Below are 18,195 nucleotides of genomic sequence, written 5' to 3' on the forward strand. Positions count from 1 at the left end.
CAGCAACACTGGGGACGAGTTACAACAAATGCTTGAGGACCGTAATAGAGAGAGTGCAGGAGTGGGGTTGAAGATCACTATGCAAAAGACAAAGATAATGATCAATAGCCGGGCAAGGGAACAAGAGTTCAGTATCGCCAGTCAGACTCCAGAGTGTGTGAAGGAGTAAGTTTACCTAGATCAATTAGTCACAAGGGACCCTGATCATGAGAAGGAAATTCACAGGCGAATAAAAATGGGTTGGAGCCCATACGGCAGACATTGTGAGATCCTAACCGGAAGCTTACCATTATGATTGAAAAGAAGGTGTACAATGCACGCATTCTACCGGTGCTAACATATGGGGCAGGAACTTGGAGACTTACAAAGAAGCTCAAAAGCAAGTTAAGGACCGAGCAAAGATTGATGGAACGAAGAATGTTAGCCACAACCTTAAGAGACAGGAAGAGAAGGGTATGAATCATAGAGCAAACGGGGATAGCCGATATTCTAATTGACAGTACGAAAAAAACAATAGAGCTCGGCAGGACATGTAATGCGTAGGTTAGATAACCGGTGGACGATTAGGGTTACAGAATGGGTGCCAATAGAAGGTAAGCGCAGTCGAGGACGGCAGAAGACTAGGTGGGGTGAAATTAACAAATTCGCAGGCACTAGTTGGAATTGGTTGGCGCAGGACAGGGATAATTGGAGATCGCAGGGAATAGTCTGATGACATATTATATATATATATATATGTATATATATATATATATATTGTGACGAAGAGTTGCGACGAAATGGTTTTATTTACAGGAGATGAACGATGATCGTAGCGTGATCGTAGCGCAGCCCGGCCTCTCAAACTCCTCGTTTTCCTCGTCTTCTCCCTTCTTGTCCGCGCCTTTCGTATCCGTTACATTTCCCCGCAAGCAGACGAAGCCCGTGGGACGAGTCAGGATGGACAAGCAGGGTAAAAAGGCTTCAGGCGAGCAATATGAGTCAGCTGACCACTGCACAGGAGGCGAGCTATGACGTGAGTGAGTTCAGTCAGGCGGTCCACAACTACAAATGGGCCTGAATATTGTGACAAGAACTTTTGGCACAATCCACGCTTGCGTTGCGATGTCCAAATAAGGACCAAGTCACCTTTTTCCAATGATACTTGTACGTGACGGTGGTCGTATCGCTCTTTCGAGCGACTTTGCGAGGCCAGAGTACGAAGACGAGCTATTCGACAGGCTTCTTCGGCGAGACACAATGTCTTCGATACAGAATCGTCACTGTGCAGTACGAAGGGTAAGAAAGTGTCCAGAGGGCTTCGCGGTAACCTTGCATACAGGAGATGAAATGGGCTATAGTTCATGGTTTCGTGTTTCGCCGTGTTGTATGCGTAAGTGATGAACGGAAGTACGTCATCCCAGTTCTTATGATTGGAGGAGACGTACATGGCAAGCATGTTGGTCAGCGTTCTGTTCGTCCTTTCAACGAGGCCATTGGTCTGTGGATGATACGGCGTGGAATGATGGAACTGTGAAGTGCACAAACGAAGTAACTCTTCAATGGCATCAGCAGTGAACTGGCGACCACGGTCGCTGATGATGACACGTGGTGGGCCATGACGAAGGACCACGGAACGCAGCAGGAAGACCGCCACGCAAGCAGCGGTGGAAGACAGTATGGCTGCAGTTTCTGCATACTGTGTAAGATGGTCTACGCAGACAATTATCCAACGGTTCTTGTTGTTAGATAACGGGAATGGACCCGAAAGGTCAATGCCTACTTGCTCGAACGGCGTACTGGGCGGTGTCAATGGCCGAAGGGGACCCGGGGCTGCGGTGGTCGGTCGCTTGTGACGTTGGCACGTTTCACAACTAGCGACATAGCGCTTGGTTGTTTCGTACATCTTGGGCCAGTAAAAGCGCTCCTGCGTGCGGTGCAGCGTTCGTACGATGCCGAAATGGCCGGATGTCACATCGTCATGCATGGCGCGTAGAACGTCGGAGCGGAGACTCTCGGGGACAAGAAGCAGAAAACGCGCTCCATGCCCGGAGTAATTAGTTTTGTACAGCAATTTATCACGGGCAGTAAAGCGACCGCTGCCTTTAGAAGTACGGGCGGCGACAAAAAGCGGATCGAGGGTAACATCATTCCGTTGTTCTCGCTGAAAGTCTGCCGTGTCAGGGAACGTAGAAGTAACAGCAGCGAGACAGTCGTCAAAATTCTCAGCATCGCAGTCGGTAGCCGCAAGAGGAATCCGAGAGAGGCAGTCTGCGTCAGCGTGACGACGGCCACTCTTGTACGACACCACAAAGTCGTATTCCTGGAGGCGCAGCACCCAACGTGCGAGGCGACCAGAGGGATCACGCAAACCGACCAGCCAGCATAAAGAATGATGGTCGGTGATAATCTTGAATGGTCTACCATAAAGATAACACCAAAACTTTTGTATGGCGAAAACGACTGCCAGGCATTCCTGTTCCGTAACCGTATAATTTCGTTCAGATTTGCTCAGGCAACGGCTGGCATATGCGACAACATGTTCTGCGCCACTATGACGTTGTACAAGCACCGCTCCTATCCCGATTCCACTAGCATCAGTGTGAACTTCAGTTGGGCAAGATGGATCGAAGTGACGCAAAAGAGGTGCTGACGTTAGTATAAACTTCAGTTGAGAGAATGATGCGTCACACTCTGGTGTCCAATTGAAGGATGCATTTTGTTGCAAAATACTTGTCAATGTGTAAACGAACCCGGCAAACCGGGGAACAAAACGATGAAAATACGAACATAGGCCAATGAATGAGCGGAGTTCTCGTGCTGACTGCGGTGGTTTGAAGGAGCTCACCGCTTCAATCTTACGAGGATCGGGTCTGACGCCATCCTTGTCGACTAAGTGTCCCAGGACCAGTGTTAGACGTTCGCCGAACCGACATTTTTTGAGTTTAGGACCAGTCCAGCTTTCTCAGTGCAGTCGAGAACGAGGCTGAGGCGTTCGTTATGTTCTTCAAACGTGCGGCCAAATATTACAACATCATCGAGGTAACACATACATGGGCACTATAACGTAAAACTATTCCAATATGTTTCTATTCCAATCTCCTGACGTCAAATTTGCGTAACCACCAACGCAAGCACCGGGCGGTCACCCGCAGGGTTGTCTGAACAGACCAATCAAACGCTCTCCTCGTTCATAGGAGGTCACTTTTGTTTGCTTGAAAAACGAATAACATTGCCTACACTGAGCTGCTTGTCGTATCTAATTGGCTAACAAGAGGCGAGGAGAACGCTCAAGTGGAGAGGGATTCGATGGGGCCGAGCCACTGCACTGAAAGTCGATAACCGGATGAAGAGGGTGGTGCCGGCATCTACGATTGGTCGGCTTTCCCTTACTTAGCTTGTGGTGGCTGGTCGAAAATCGCGGCGGCATGCAACGGAAGCTCAAGAATGACGCTAAAACGGACCCTCAGCAAAGAAGACTTGGCAGAATGAGGGGGTAAACGTGCCGAAAGTGCTCAAAAACGTTACATGGCCACGCAAGAAGTTTTATTATACGCAAATACACCCAATGCTCTCCGGCAGGTGCGAGTAGCCAGCGTCTGAGCGATCGGCGGCAGCCATCTTTTATTCCTTTCGGAACGGGGCAGCCTGCGGCTATTCCGAACAAAATTCAGTTTTGTTCGGCATATTAATGCATCTTTATCGCGTACACGTCATTTTGACGCGGTGAGTTCTTGCGGTTTTATGACGTCGCGTAACAGGCAGGTGAAGTGGGTGCAGCCCGAAAACTTTTTACAAATAGCCGAGGGCTAATGGCGAAAAGGGGTTGAATCAGAAATAACTGTTTTTCTTTTTTCTGTCAAATCATGCATAATCAGTGTGTACACATCATATCAAATGGGGAGGTATCGCCGTTTTCGTGACATCGCGTGACAGACAGGTGAAGTGGGGGTGGTTGAAAAAAGTTTTTGACCAATCGTGGAGGGCTGATAGCAGAAATGGAATAGAAAAGTGGAATAGTTTTACGTTATAGCGCCCCATATCGCCCACTTTAGACCACGTAGTACTGTGTCCATGAATCTTTCAAAGGTGGCAAGAGCATTGCAAAGGCCAAAAGGCATAACATTAAACTCGAATAGGCCATCTGGAGTCACGAATGCAGTCTTTTGCTTGTCGGCAGGGTCCATAGGTATTTGCCAATACCCCGATCGCAAATCAAGTGTTGAGAAATAAGAAGCAGCATGTAAGCAATCAATGACGTAATCGATTCGCGGTAGTGGTTAGACATCCTTCTTCGTCACTGCGTTTAGATGTCTGTAATCCACGCAGAATCTCCAGGAGCCATCTTTCTTTCGGACCAGGATTACTGGGGCTGCCCATGGACTAGACGACTCTTGAACGACACCTTTGTTCATCATCTCCTTTACTTGCTCTGCGATAACTTTGCGCTCGGACGATGACACTTGGTAGGGCTTCTGGCGGATGGGGTGTGCTGAGCCGGTATCTATTCTGTGACGAGCGCGGGACGACAGTAAATGAAGGGGTGCATCTCCATGCGTGAAGTCGAATGCTGCCTCATGCCTGGCAAGGACCTGTACTAGTGCTTGCCTTTCCGATGTTCCGAGAGCCTTGCTGATCATGCCAAGCATTAGCTTTTCAGAATGGCGATTATCACAAGGAGAGCAAGCTGTAGAGACGTCCGTAGTTAGTGCCGCTCTTGAGCTACATGCGGCTTTATCGAAGAGAGCGATTTTCATACCGCGAGGAAGGACAACCGGCGTGGCGGAACAGTTCAGCGCCCACAATGTGGCGACTCCTTTCGTCATGCACACGACAGAGCAGGGCACAAGTATATCTTTTTTAGCACAGTTTATGCGGAGAGGCCTAACTACAAGGTCAACACAATCAGCATCAACAGTAGTTGCCGAAACACGAACGGGCGTCAGGCACCACAATGGTGCAATCACTTCATCAAGAACACTGAGTGTGTCTGTGTCCCTGTCTTCACCACCCGACCTTTGTTCGGAATGTGCTGATATAAATAACTTGTTCAATGATATTTCGCCACTGCCACAGTCCACGGAAGCGCCACACTGTTCAAGAAAATCGATACCAAGAATAACATCGCGCGAACAACGAGAAAGAACAAGGGATTCCGACACACTTTCCCAGCCAACAAAACACTCACAGCACAAACACCAAGGGGATGAAGCCACTCGCCGCCTACTCCACGAAAGGTAATACCGTCGTTCCAAGAAAACATAACTTTGTGGCCTAGACGGTTTTTGAAAGCGAGGCTCATCACAGACACAGTCGCCCCAGTATCAACTAACGCCATGGTCGGTATTCCGTCAATCGAGACATTCACTTTGTTTTTGTACATCACAACAGGCAGAGGTATTTCTTGCAAAGACCGTCCGGTGACCATACCTCCATTGGCCGCGGATGCTAGTTTCCCGGCGGCGGTGAGGAAAAACGGTGCCGAGGGCACGGAGAGCGACGGGGACGGCTATTTGGTGGCGTCAAACTCCGCTCAGATGCTGGCGAATCGCTGCGTCTCGTGTAAGAAGTGATCCCTTGGAAGCAAATCGGTCGTCCGCAAGTCATATGAAGTACGGGTTCTGGGAATCGAGAACATCAGTGGTATCTTACGTGACTGACGGGCTTGGCGACAATACCGAGCTATATGGCCTGTGGAACCGCAGTTGCACACAGGAGGGTCGCGGTTCACAGCGTATTCCTCGAAACGAATGGTAGACGGCTGCGGGCGGCGAGAAAGTTCGTTGTCGTGTGGATAACGTGCCTCTGCTGCTTGCTGAAATCCGTTATATCTTTCATAAGTCGCGTCGTGGTAGTAGGGTCGGTGCTGTTCTTGTCGCGGCCTGACAGAAGTCGCAGTGCCTCGGGGGTAAAAACGCGGCTGCTCTCGTTGTGGCCGAGCGCCATAAGTAGGGCCTCTGTCGTAGAGACGTGGCTGCTGTCGGGGGCGAGTTCGTAATCCTCAGTGCCCCTTGCCGCAGGATACGGGGAGAAGGATGCCACGTTTGGCTCAAAATCTGGTGGTAGGCGGAAGCTATGAGTGCCTGGATGTGTCACTTGCGCGTGCAGGCTGAGCTCTTCCCGAACTATTTGTCAGATCATTGATGCGAGACCAAGGGGCTGGTGACTGTCCACGCTTGCAACTGTCGTCACATTGGCTAGCCTGCCAAACTTCGGCGTTATGCGCCTCGTCTTTAGTTGCTCGAAAGTGCGACAGTGCCGAGTGATGTCAGCGACGGAAGCCAGGTTGTCTTTTGCGATGAGGTAATTGTAAACATCCTCGGTAATTCCTTTTAGGATGTGCCCGACTTTGTCTTCCTCGGATATTCTAGAGTCCACCATCCTACACAGTTTTATTACTGCCTCAATGTAGGTCGTGCAGGTTTCGCCTGGCACTTGCGCACGTTGCAGTAGCGTCTGTCCTGCCCTTTTCTTTTTCGTCGCGGAGTCGCCGAATCATTCTTTGATTTCCGAAAAATATCTTACCCATGTTGTGAACGTTTCCTCGAGGTTGTCGAACCACAACAACGCAGCATCCGTTAGAAAGAACACGACGTTCGAAAGCTGAGAAGTGCTGTTCCACTTGTTGGCGGCACTCACCCGGTGATAATGGATGAGCCATTCCTCGACGTCTTCGTGCGATATTCCGGCGAAGGGACGCGCATCTCTCAGCTGCAGAACAGAACTTGTCGGGGCAGCAGTTGGAATGGGCCGTTGATCGTCTGCGTCGTGGGACATATTCAGCTCCGGTGGATTCGGTGGGAGTCCAGCAAGGCGACGGCTCCGTCGGAGAACTTGTGGTTCAGCCTCTGTCTTCGGGTGTCCATTGCCCAGCACCTTCCACCACAACTGCTACGAAGAGTTGCGAAGAAATTTACAGGAGATGAACGATGATCGTAGCGTGATCGTAGCGCAGCTCGGCCTCTCAAACTCCTCGTTCTCCTCGTCTTCTCCCTTCTTGTCCGCGCCTTTCGTATCCGTGACAATATATATATATATATATATATATATATATATATATATATATATATATATATATATATATATATATATATATATATATATATATATATATATATATATATGGCAATTCAGACTAGTTATGTAATTACGCGGAATGTAACAAAATGTTCTGAGTCTCTCCAAGCGCCGGCACATAACCTTACCTTGGTTCTGTTCAGCTACGTGGCATTTGAATATTTTTAACTCTTGGTGCATGATAATTCAGATTCCCTGTAATATATATATATATATATATATATATATATATATATATATATATATATATATATATATATATATATATTCTAGGTGCCATATAGGACATCTCTGTGGCGCGCTTCTGACCTAATGAAAACGTTCTTAGTGAACCACCTCGTAACGCCCGATGTTGTAATGTTGGCTGTCCAGACCATGGAGGCATCAACCGGTGAACAAGAGGACGTCGAGCAGAAACTCGAAGACATCAGAAACAACATCCGCAAGGCAGAGGTGAGTGCTTTACCGTAATGCGATCTCTCCAAGGCCACCTTCGCACAAAAAAAAATTATTTTCTGCTTGCTAATGGAAACTGTGTAAGGTTCAACCCGATCCATCTTTCACGAACGGTGTGATTTCCGCGTGCTATTTAGCCTACGAACTCCCTCTAGGATGATTTGTTTAGATGTTGTACAGCTGGCCTAAATAGTATACGCTACGTTGCTTCTGGTGTCAATCAAGAGGAGCTGCGCTTTGCGTCACGCATCAGTTGAACGCTTTCATTCACGTTTATGGTAATAGTTACTGTTAACCATTCACGTGAAATAATTTTTCTAAATTGTTCTGAAGCACAAAATATGAAGTTCGCTTATGAAATTAAATGTCTCCTGTTTTTACCTTCCGAGTGATGTACAGCACCGCAGGCAGCTACCACAATATGAGACATAAGCGTCACAGTGGAGAAATTACGGCTGTGCTGCTCCTGTCTGAAGCATTTAAAAAAGAAAGCCTTGGAAATACTACATCGGCAGCAGTGGAGGTGCATTTACACTGAGTTTCTGGCGTACTTGCGAATGCATTCCAGTTGCGTCACCGCTTGTGTGCTTTGCTCTGCCTGCTGCACAAGTTTTGTCATTCTGAAGCATCATTGTGACTTTGTACAAACTATACCATGACGAGAACCCAGGTTCACGAAGCGCAGTGTTTGTTTTCTTATATATATATATATATTTTCGCGTGTTCTCCTCCACGCTTTGCACATTTTATGCGAATTACCATTTCGGCCAAACGTCTACCCTTGTTAGTATGGCATTCTTTCTAGTTTCTAGCGCAGAATCTGGAGGTAAGAAAGGCGGCAGTACAGGAGACACACACAAGCTCTCACGGTTCTGCGCTAAAGACGAGAGAATACGGACCAACAAGCCCGAAACTCAGCGCTTGCAAAGTATGGAATCTTTCGCAAATGCTTTGTTAGTATACTCTCTGCTGTTTTGGTCTATGGCGCCGATCATGCGAGGTCTTTATGAGCTAGGAAGTTGAACACGATAATTAGTCGTGGTGCTTAAGGAAAGGACGGCACTTGTGCATGCTATCAGCACCTAATTTTCCCCTCTAATACAGGTCTCCACCTGCGTCGTCAGACTTGTGTAAGACAGCTTATCCACTCAACTGCGCTATCGTGCCGTGAAAGCGACCGTCAAGGGCTGAGGCAGGCATGTTTTGTCCTACTCCTGCCAGATGCCGCTGTGTGCACGCTCTCGTTAGGGTGCCTCAACAAGGCGGCGTTGACATCGAGGCAGTCTAGCCCTCGTTCCGTGAAAGTGGAAGTCATGTCTGTATTTCTTCTTGCTTTCTTTTGAGGCTGATTAGAATAGCAACACAGTGACATGTTTAAACACGGGATACCTGTATCACGTCGAAAAACCCATGTCCCGCCTGCTGCCGGTTTCATTTCGGTTATGTTGTGCAAGACATTGCACAAATGTTGCACTCAGCCTACTATTTCACATCCTGCAGCCCTATTGGGCTGTTACAGGAATGGGTGCGAAAAGCGGAACAATGACAAATAATAGAGGCAATACGAATAATACAGACCAAATGAAAATGCTGGCTACATTTTCAATGGTCGCTAAAAATAAGTTGAGGGAAGAGAACGAGTAGGACCAGGTAGGGAATCCCGTATTCAATTACACAGGGAATGAAACTGTATTTAAATGTGCCCGTGCTGGCAAAATAAGGCGCGATGCTAGGTGATCGTGATTTCTAGATTTGAAGAAATCTAGCAAGAGGAGTTAATAATGCAATGCAGGAACTTTAGTGATTGCGTGTGTTGGTGATCTGAGAGCGACTGCAAGTCAACCAAACGAGGAAAAATTAATTAAGACTAATTATGTAAATAGGCGGAATGCAAAAAATAATGTGAGTATCTCCAAGCGACGGCGACATTACCTTGGTTCTGTCCAGCTACGTGGCATTTGCATATCTTTAAATCTTGGTATATGACAGTTGGGAACCACTGTATGCACAGGACGAAGTTTATTATATTTTTTAAAGAGAAGGGGCTAGCCAACTAACAGTTATTTATATTGGTATGGATAGCCTATGCCTAGAGGATGAATATCTTACTCTATGTTCACCTCCCTTCAAATTGCTTTGCGTGCTCTGTTGACCCTGAAAAAAACCTGCAGACTTCGGTGACCTCTCCAGCAGTATTTCATCAACAGTGTGTGAAATGCACGTGACTGATAGGTGTCTTATTATTGCTTCTTTTTCCAATAGGCAATGCTAACGACACATGAAAAAAGCTCTTCTAATAATTTATAACATTTATTAGGAATGGAAACAACGCCACTTGCATGCAAAAGTCATAATCTCGTCTCACACTATGTATAACTCACTCGGTAATCAAAATGAGGCTAAGCGGAATTCCTTAAAAATCATAATCAATAGCAGTAATGCACAGCAGCGCTTATACTCGGACTCACAGATAAAAATAAGAAAAAAGAGATTTGTTATCCCGGCCTGCGAAAGTGGATGTCCAGCGAAGCTCTTAGAAAACACCACTGCAACTGCTGAGGGGCGTATGCAATGCTTTAGTGCATTAGAGTAATAGTAGTACAGGTAATTTAGAGTAATGGGAGAAATTGTAATTTTCACAGCACGCCGCCGTTAGTCGTACTGCCGTTTCCTTTTCCCTTTGCCGCTCCTCGTATTCACGCCGCTCCTCTGGAGTCCTAACTATGCGTTGCCTACCCATAGCGGCGCTGCATCAACAGTGAAATCAGATGCTAGGCTGGTTCTTTCATATACGAAAGACCAGTGACGTCACCCCCCCCCCCCCCCCCCACGTCGCAAGCTGCCGTCGCCGCGGCAGCTTGTGCAATAGTAATCTTTACCGGGAAACATATGCGAGGAGCGCTATGTGCTTGGCATTGTTATCAGGAGCGCTTTGTAATCAACTATGGGGTTGGGATGCTTGTTTTGTGCTTGTTCTTTATTGAAAGGAATGGTGTTCTGTATGTTGTATACGTGATTCCAAAGAATATATGCACTATTCGCTTCAATTTGCTGACTCCTTGAAGTCTTTCTCACCACTGTTGCGGCTCGGCCCGGTGTTCTACAACCTCCGGGATCGGCCCACATTTTTGACCAGGGACGCGGACACGAAAAATGCCTACCAACGAACGGCTGACAGTTTCGCTGTAAGAAATAGAGCCTGCGGTTTCGCCGGATAGACGAAGCCGTATTAGTCACTATTGCGCTCTAAGAAACTTCTCGTGACCTTGAAGAATTCGTCACTGGAGTGACGGCCATACGAGTACGTACAAGACCTCGTAGTAGGAGACAGTTCAATATCACAGCCTGAGTCCCCTCGCACCACCCAGAGACGCGAGTCTCTCGGCGGAGTAGTTTCCCTTCGTGTGATTGTCTTACACTTTGCTATCACTAAAGGTAATATATTGTAACGACGTGGGATCGACGAGTATGCGTAGCAGCACCGCCAAGAATCGCACTTTATCAGTCGTCCAAGGGAACAACAACAACGTCTTCCTCGTTTTCCCCGCTTCACCTAAAAACCCGCGCTACTTCAGCGTCGCCCCCACTGGCGCATACCCGCTGAATTATGGTTCTGCCGAATATAGTTGTGTCATTTGCTCCCCCTTTAAAAAAGATCATCGTCCCGATGATAGAGGCTTGGAAAGCAGCGGTAAGGAACTGCGCAGTCTTGGCAGTCCTCATAGTACGGCTGCATACGCAGCACGTGAACGACCTCGGGTAAATGCCGTCGGCGCTTTGAACAGTGCGAGCTGTCTGGAACGACTTCGTAGTTGACGTCACTGATGCGTCGGAGAACTATGTAGGGCCCGAAGTATTTGCGTAGGAGCTTTTCAGAGAGCTCACGCTGTCGAATAAGTGTCCAGACCCACACTTTGTCGCCGATGTTGTATCTAAAGGGGGAGCAAATGACACAACTATATTTGGCAGAACCATAATTCAGCGGGTATGCGCCAGTGGGGGCGACGCTGAAGTAGCGTGGGTTTTTAGGTGAAGCGGGGAAAACGAGGAAGACGTTGTTGTTGTTCCCTTGGACGACTGATAAAGTGCGTTTCTTAGCGGTGTTGCTACGCATACTCGTCGATCCCACGTCGTTACACTGGTGGAGGTGCTGGGTATTCTTCATGCTTGGCACCCCTTCGCGGAGCCGACGATCGAGCCCGGAATCACCACCGCGCATCGAAACACCGGTCCACCGGTTCAGTCGTCGCCTGCTAGGCTTAGCGCCCGAGTCCAGTCCCCTGCAAGAAACTTCGAGAAATCGTTTGCCTCCTACAAATAACATGGCCACTGCAGCTCCATCGCAAGTAACACTACAGAATCCTATGGTCCCGGAGAGCTTTCATGGTGATGCCTTTGAAGACGTCCAAGATTGGCTAGACCAGTTCGAGCGCGTCGCCCAGTATAACCATAAGACCAGCTCGGCGGACAAACTCTCGAGTGTCTATTTCTATTTGAAGGACAATGTTCGTACGTGGTACGTAAACCGGGAGAGGAGCTTTGCCACGTGGGACGACTTCCGCGCACAGCTGCTGGATAGCTTTTCAAGCATCGACAGGAGGGAAAACGCGCAGCGTCTCCTTGAAATCCGCGTTCAAAAGCCCAATGAGAGTGTTACTATGTTCTCGGAAGACATGGCCCGTCTTTTCCGTAGGGCAGACCCAGACATGCCAGAGGAAAGAAAGCTGCGATATCTGTTGCGAGGAGTGAAGGAGCAACTGTTTGCCGGCCTTGTGAGAAACCCACGGACAACAGTGGCACAGTTCACAAAAGAGGCTACAGCCATTGAACGGGCCCTGCATCAACGATACCGCCAGCATGACATCAGCAACTCGGCGGCGAGCACTTCCGTACTGGCTGCGAGTAACGAGATGTCTCTGCGTGAAGTTGTCCGACAAGTGGTGCGAGAAGAGCTTCGGCAGCTCGGCTTTGTGGTTGCGCCTACGGAACCGACGCCAGCGTTGTCTTTTGTTGCTGATGTAGTCCGGGAGGAAGTCCGGCAAGCTTTTTCAGCGCCAGACTGTGGGGACGTACCGCGGCGCCTCACTTATGCGGAGGCTGTTCGCCGTCCACTCAATGCAACTTCAACGCCGTTGACACCCATAACTACAACACCACCTACGCCACAAACAGAGCCGACATCGTCACCCTCGTCTACTCTACCGACCCCGCCGATCATGCCAGCACCAACAACGCCGTATTTTTGACATGCACACGCCACTCCTTGGCTCCATGGAGAGTTACCGCCGAACTATCAGCGTCGGAAAACCGATTTGTGGCGCACCGTCGACCGTCGACCAGTGTGCTACCATTGTGGTGAAGCTGGACACGTCTATAGAGTTTGCCATAAATGGAACAACTATCGCGCCGCTCAACACCCAAGCTTTCCTGCCAACTATGCTTATTCTCCGTACGACGGTCGACGTGCTTACAACGACGCCCCTGTGAACAGTCAGCCACAAAATACGACGACGCCTCGACCACGTTCTCCTTCTCCATCTCCGGCGCGCTACAATTCGCCGACTCGTCGCAGTTTTGCCGACGTCAGGCAGATCACCTAGCCCTCGACGGGGAAACTAGCCGCAGCGACCTCCGGGGGTGAGGTTGCCAATACTCTAACTGCTCCACATCCCCCGTTATCAACGAACGACGACGTGAAGACTGCATTGACGAAAAAGACGCCCAGCACAACGACGAATACGACGGATAGAAGTGCGAAAGACGTGACTGACATCGTCAGCGCCGAGCTCATCGTTTGCATTGACGGCCACGAAATAGCCGCTCTGGTTGACACTGGCTCCCATTTTTCAATCCTAAGCTTACAGGTCGCTGACAAACTGAGGAAGGTGAAGACACCATGGCACGGGCCCAACATAAGAACCGCCGGAGGTCAGTTGATGACACCTGTCGGGAAATACACGGCCCGACTCTTAATCGCCGGTTCATCCTTCGTGGTCACCCTCGTCATCCTTACTGAGTGTTGTAAAGAACTTATATTGGGCATGGATTTCCTACGGGAGTACGGTGCCGTGATTAACATCCGTGACAGAAGCGTTACATTTGCCACGAGTTCGGATAATGTCACCCATGAGAAGCCACAACAACCTCGCTTACGTATTGCCGCGGACGACGTCATACTTATGCCGCGGAGTTGCTCTCTCGTACAGGTGCGCTGTGACAGCCGGCAAAATGGGACTGGAGTAGCTAGCACTGAATTGCGGTGTCTCCATTGCCAGAGCACTTATCAATGTAATCGACGGAAGCGCCGAACTCTTGCTGACGAATTTTAGTAAGGAGCGCTGACACATCGTTAGAGGCACTGCTGTCGCCTATTTCGACGAAGTGACAGAAATACAAGACTGCCACTTAGCGCAGGAGTCGGCCTCTACAATCCACACAGCTGCGCCTATTGTAGACGTTAATCCGACGTTAACGGCCGTTGAGCGGAACCGTCTTCTTGAGCTCATCAATCAGTACCAGGGCTGTTTCTCCTCTGTGTCAAGAGTTGGTCAAACGCCACTTACCAAACACCGCATCATCCCGGCCACGGCGGCCGCATTTCGATGAGGGCGAAATGCGAAAACACCCGTGTACTTAGATTTAGGTGCACGTTAAAGAACCCCAGGTGGTCAAAATTTCCGGAGACCCCCACTACGGCGTGCCTCATAATCAGAAAGTGGTTTTGGCACGTAAAACCCCATAATTTAATTTTTAATTTTAAAACACCGCATCATTACTGATGTCGACGCCAGACCCGTCCGACAAAACCCTTATCGTGTGGCCCCAAAGGAACGCGAAGCAATACAAAAACAAGTGAAGAAGATGCTGGAAGATGGCGTTATTAGACCATCTAATAGTCTGTGGGCATCACCTGTAGTTTTAGTGAAGAAGAAGGACGGTAGCCTGCGCTTCTGCGTCGACTATCGGAAGCTCAATCAGGTCACAAAGAAGGACGTTTATCCACTGCCACGTATTGATGATTCCTTGGATAGGTTGCAAAACTCGTGCTACTTTTCCTCAATGGACTTGAAAAGCGGTTATTGGCAGATCGAAGTGGATGAGAGAGACCGTGAGAAAACAGCCTTTGTGACGCCTGACGGACTTTATGAATTTCAGGTACTTCCTTTCGGTTTGTGTTCGGCGCCAGCAACATTTCAGCGTCTAATGGACACTGTGCTCTCCGGACTCAAATGGCAAACATGCCTGGTGTATTTGGATGACGTGATTGTCTTTTCCGCAACGTTCGACGAACACTTACGAAGGCTGAAAACTGTTTTTGAAGCGATACGCTCTGCCGGTCTCACTTTGAAGCCTGAGAAGTGCCATTTTGGTTTTCATGAGCTCCAGTTCCTCGGTCACGTCGTCAGTAGCCAAGGAGTCCGACCTGATCCGGATAAAATTGCCGCCGTCGCTAATTTCCCGATTCCATCAGACAAAAAAGCCGTGCGACGTTTTCTGGGACTCTGTGCATATTACCGGCGATTTATTGCGAATTTCTCGCGTATCGCATGGCCGTTAACACAGCTCACCCGAGAAGATATGCCTTTTACTTGGGGCGAAGACCAGCAGCGGGCATTCCACGAGCTCCGGCAACGCATGCAATCGCCTCCCGTATTAGCACACTTCGATGAGGAAGCCCCGACGATATTGCATACAGACGCTAGTAATGTCGGTCTAGGGGCGGTGCTAGTACAATGGCAGGGTGACAGCGAAAAAGTGATTGCTTACGCCAGTAGGACACTATCCCGAGCCGAAGCTAACTACTCCACCACTGAAAAAGAATGCCTCGCAATGGTATGGGCAGTTCTGAAATTTCGTCCGTATTTGTATGGTCGGTCTTTCACCGTAGTTAGTGATCACCATTCCCTCTGCTGGCTCATTAATTTGAAAGATCCTTCCGGCCGGCTCGCACGCTGGAGTCTTCGACTCCAAGAGTTCGACTTTATTGTTACATACAAGTCGGGAAAACGGCACGCAGACGCCGACTGCCTTTCTCGGTCTCCTGTTGAGCCGGCAGCACAAGACGATGACGACACGGCTTTTCTGGGACTCGTGGATACTGCCGATCTTTCACGCCAGCCACGGGATGACATTGAATTGCTGCCGCTTATTGATTACCTCGGAGGACGAACCAACAGCGTGCCGAGGCTCTTTGCAAGAGGGGTGGCATCCTACTGCTTGCGTCGCAACGTCCTCTACAAGAAGAACTTCTCGCCTAGCGGCAGCAACTACTTACTTGTTGTTCCATCACCGCTTCGACGTGAAATCTTACACGCCTGCCAAACGAGCCGACTGCTGGGCACTTGGGCTACACTCGCACATTGGCACGGATTCGGCAGAATTACTACTGGCGGAGACTTACTGCGGTCGTTAAACGTTACGTTCAGACATGTCCGGATTGCCAACGTCGTAAACCGCCATCCGTCAAACCAGCCGGCTTACTGCACCCTGTTGACGTACCGGCTACACCATTTGCACAAGTAGGCATGGACTTTCTGGGCCCCTTCCCAACGTCTACTACTGGTAATAGGTGAATAATCGTTGCCACGGATTATCTCACTAGATATGCCGAGACAAGTGCCCTGCAACGGGCAACAGCAGATGAAGCGGCACTATTTTTTCTGGAATCCATCGTTTTAAGGCATGGCGCTCCCGCAGTAGTCGTCACGGACAGAGGTACTGCGTTCATGGCCCAGTTTTTAGATATCGTTCTACGTCTAAGTGGTACCGCCCACCGGAAAACAACAGCGTATCACCCTCAAGCGAACGGACTGACAGAACGACTCAATAGGACGTTGGCTGATATGATAAGCATGTACGTAGATGTAGAGCATAGGAACTGGGCCGAGGTTTTACCTTATGTCACCTTCGCGTACAATACGGCTCGTCAAGAGACCACTCGCAAGACGCCCTTCAGTCTCGTATACGGCCGTGAGGTTACAACAACATTAGACGCAATGCTCCCTCATGAATTTGACGACAACGAGACGGGTGCTGAAGAGATAACACACCGAGCAGAGGCAGCTAGGCAGCTAGGCAGCTTGCGCGTCTGCGAATCCACGAACAACAGGACTGTGACGCCAGACGCTACAATCTTCGGCACAAAGCCGTAACAATATATATATATATATATATATATATATATATATATATATATATATATATATATATATATATATGGTGTCCCACATAACTTGAGCCAAGAATTTAAAAATGATAGGAGTGGCGGAAGCGAATAGAACCAAACGCATACTGTTCGCACTGGCTTATAGTAACTCAGGCATTTTTTTGTTTTCCCCGTAACTCACTAAATAATTAAGTTTAATTACCCAACTTTTTAATTATTGGCTGAGGAGCCCAAGTATGATCGCAGCTGGTGGAAGCACACCTATCCCACCAGAGAGTAAGGCTGAACCGGACAGAGCACGGTCGGGCCGTCCTACGCAAGATAGGATGGCAAATTGAACAGCAACCGACAACGGTGCCACTCCCCACAACGTGGAGAGACATTATTAAGACCAAGCCCCTCCCCCGGAACATGCAGCTCGGGAGGAACGATGAGAGACGCTCTGCCCGGGCCAAGGCACTGGCTCGACAGCTGGAAGAGGATACCGAGGTTCTCTACGCGGACGCCTCGCTTCCCAAGCACGGAACCAGAGCAACGGCGGACGTCACCACCATCGATAAACTGGTCACAGGCGCGTCGATACGGACGACGAATACAGCCGAAGCAGAGGAAGTGGACTTGGCCCTCGCACTCGCACAACCGGGAGTGAGGACCGTGGTCACAGACTCCCAGACCGCCTACGCAAGCTACCGCAAGGGGAACATCTCTCCCGCGGCACTAGCGATCCTCACCAAATGCAAATCACCGGGACGGGCCGTTGAGCTCGTGTGGGTCCCGGCTCACTCGCAAGTGGAAGGCAACGCACTCGCCGACCACTACGCCCGAGAACTGTCAATCCGGACCGAGGACGAGCTAGAGCTACCGCACCCCGTAACAAGTTACAAAGAAATCACACAAATGTACAGAAGCGGCAGATGTAGGCTTCTCCGTCCGCATCCGCAACTCAGCAGAATGCAGCAAACGATCGTGCGACGCACGCAAGCGGGGTCGCTAGCGCATCCGGTGCTCTTGCACAAGATGTTCCCAACAGAGCATGACACTTCATGCCCGTTTTGCAGATGATCAAAAGGCACTCCAGCACACATCCTTGCAGAGTGCACTAAGCTCAAGAACCCCCTACCATCCCTACCCCCCACCATCCCCAGCCCCAACCCCCCCGAGCGATGGGAGACCTTGTTGTCCAGCCCCGACCTACCGACCCAGCTCGCGCTGGCGGCTTGGGGCCAGGAACTGCTGGACGCATATGGGACCTGAGCTGTCACTGCACTGCTAAAGCTTTCTTTATCACAATAAAAAATAATGTGATGTGGCTCCACCTCATCTGGTGCCAGCGCACACCAACCGTTACTAAGGGCTCAATATAAAAGTTGATTCTCTCTCTCTCTCTCTCAGAAACCACCGATCGAGTTGTTTCCTGTACGATAATTCTCACGTAGTCCTTTTTTTCGGGTTTCAATGAAAGCCTACGAAATATGAAAGGAACCACGTGACGTAGCGCTTGCGCAGCGGTATCGTGC

The 18,195-nt window shown here is 49.4% G+C and overlaps 1 protein-coding gene across 2 annotated transcripts in view; it reads left to right on the forward strand.

The window, feature by feature from the left end:
- nwk (FCH and double SH3 domains nervous wreck) overlaps positions 1-18,195 on the forward strand; it is a 231,754-nt gene that overhangs the window by 92,093 nt on the left and 121,466 nt on the right. For both annotated transcript variants that reach the window (XM_050182545.2, XM_055073377.2), the window contains exon 12: positions 7,429-7,509. In XM_050182545.2, the coding sequence (XP_050038502.1) occupies positions 7,429-7,509 (81 nt within the window). The remainder of the gene's footprint in view (positions 1-7,428; positions 7,510-18,195) is intronic.

This window comes from Dermacentor andersoni, chromosome 4 (genome assembly GCF_023375885.2).
Source record: "Dermacentor andersoni chromosome 4, qqDerAnde1_hic_scaffold, whole genome shotgun sequence".
In the NCBI taxonomy this organism is placed as follows: domain Eukaryota; kingdom Metazoa; phylum Arthropoda; class Arachnida; order Ixodida; family Ixodidae; genus Dermacentor; species Dermacentor andersoni.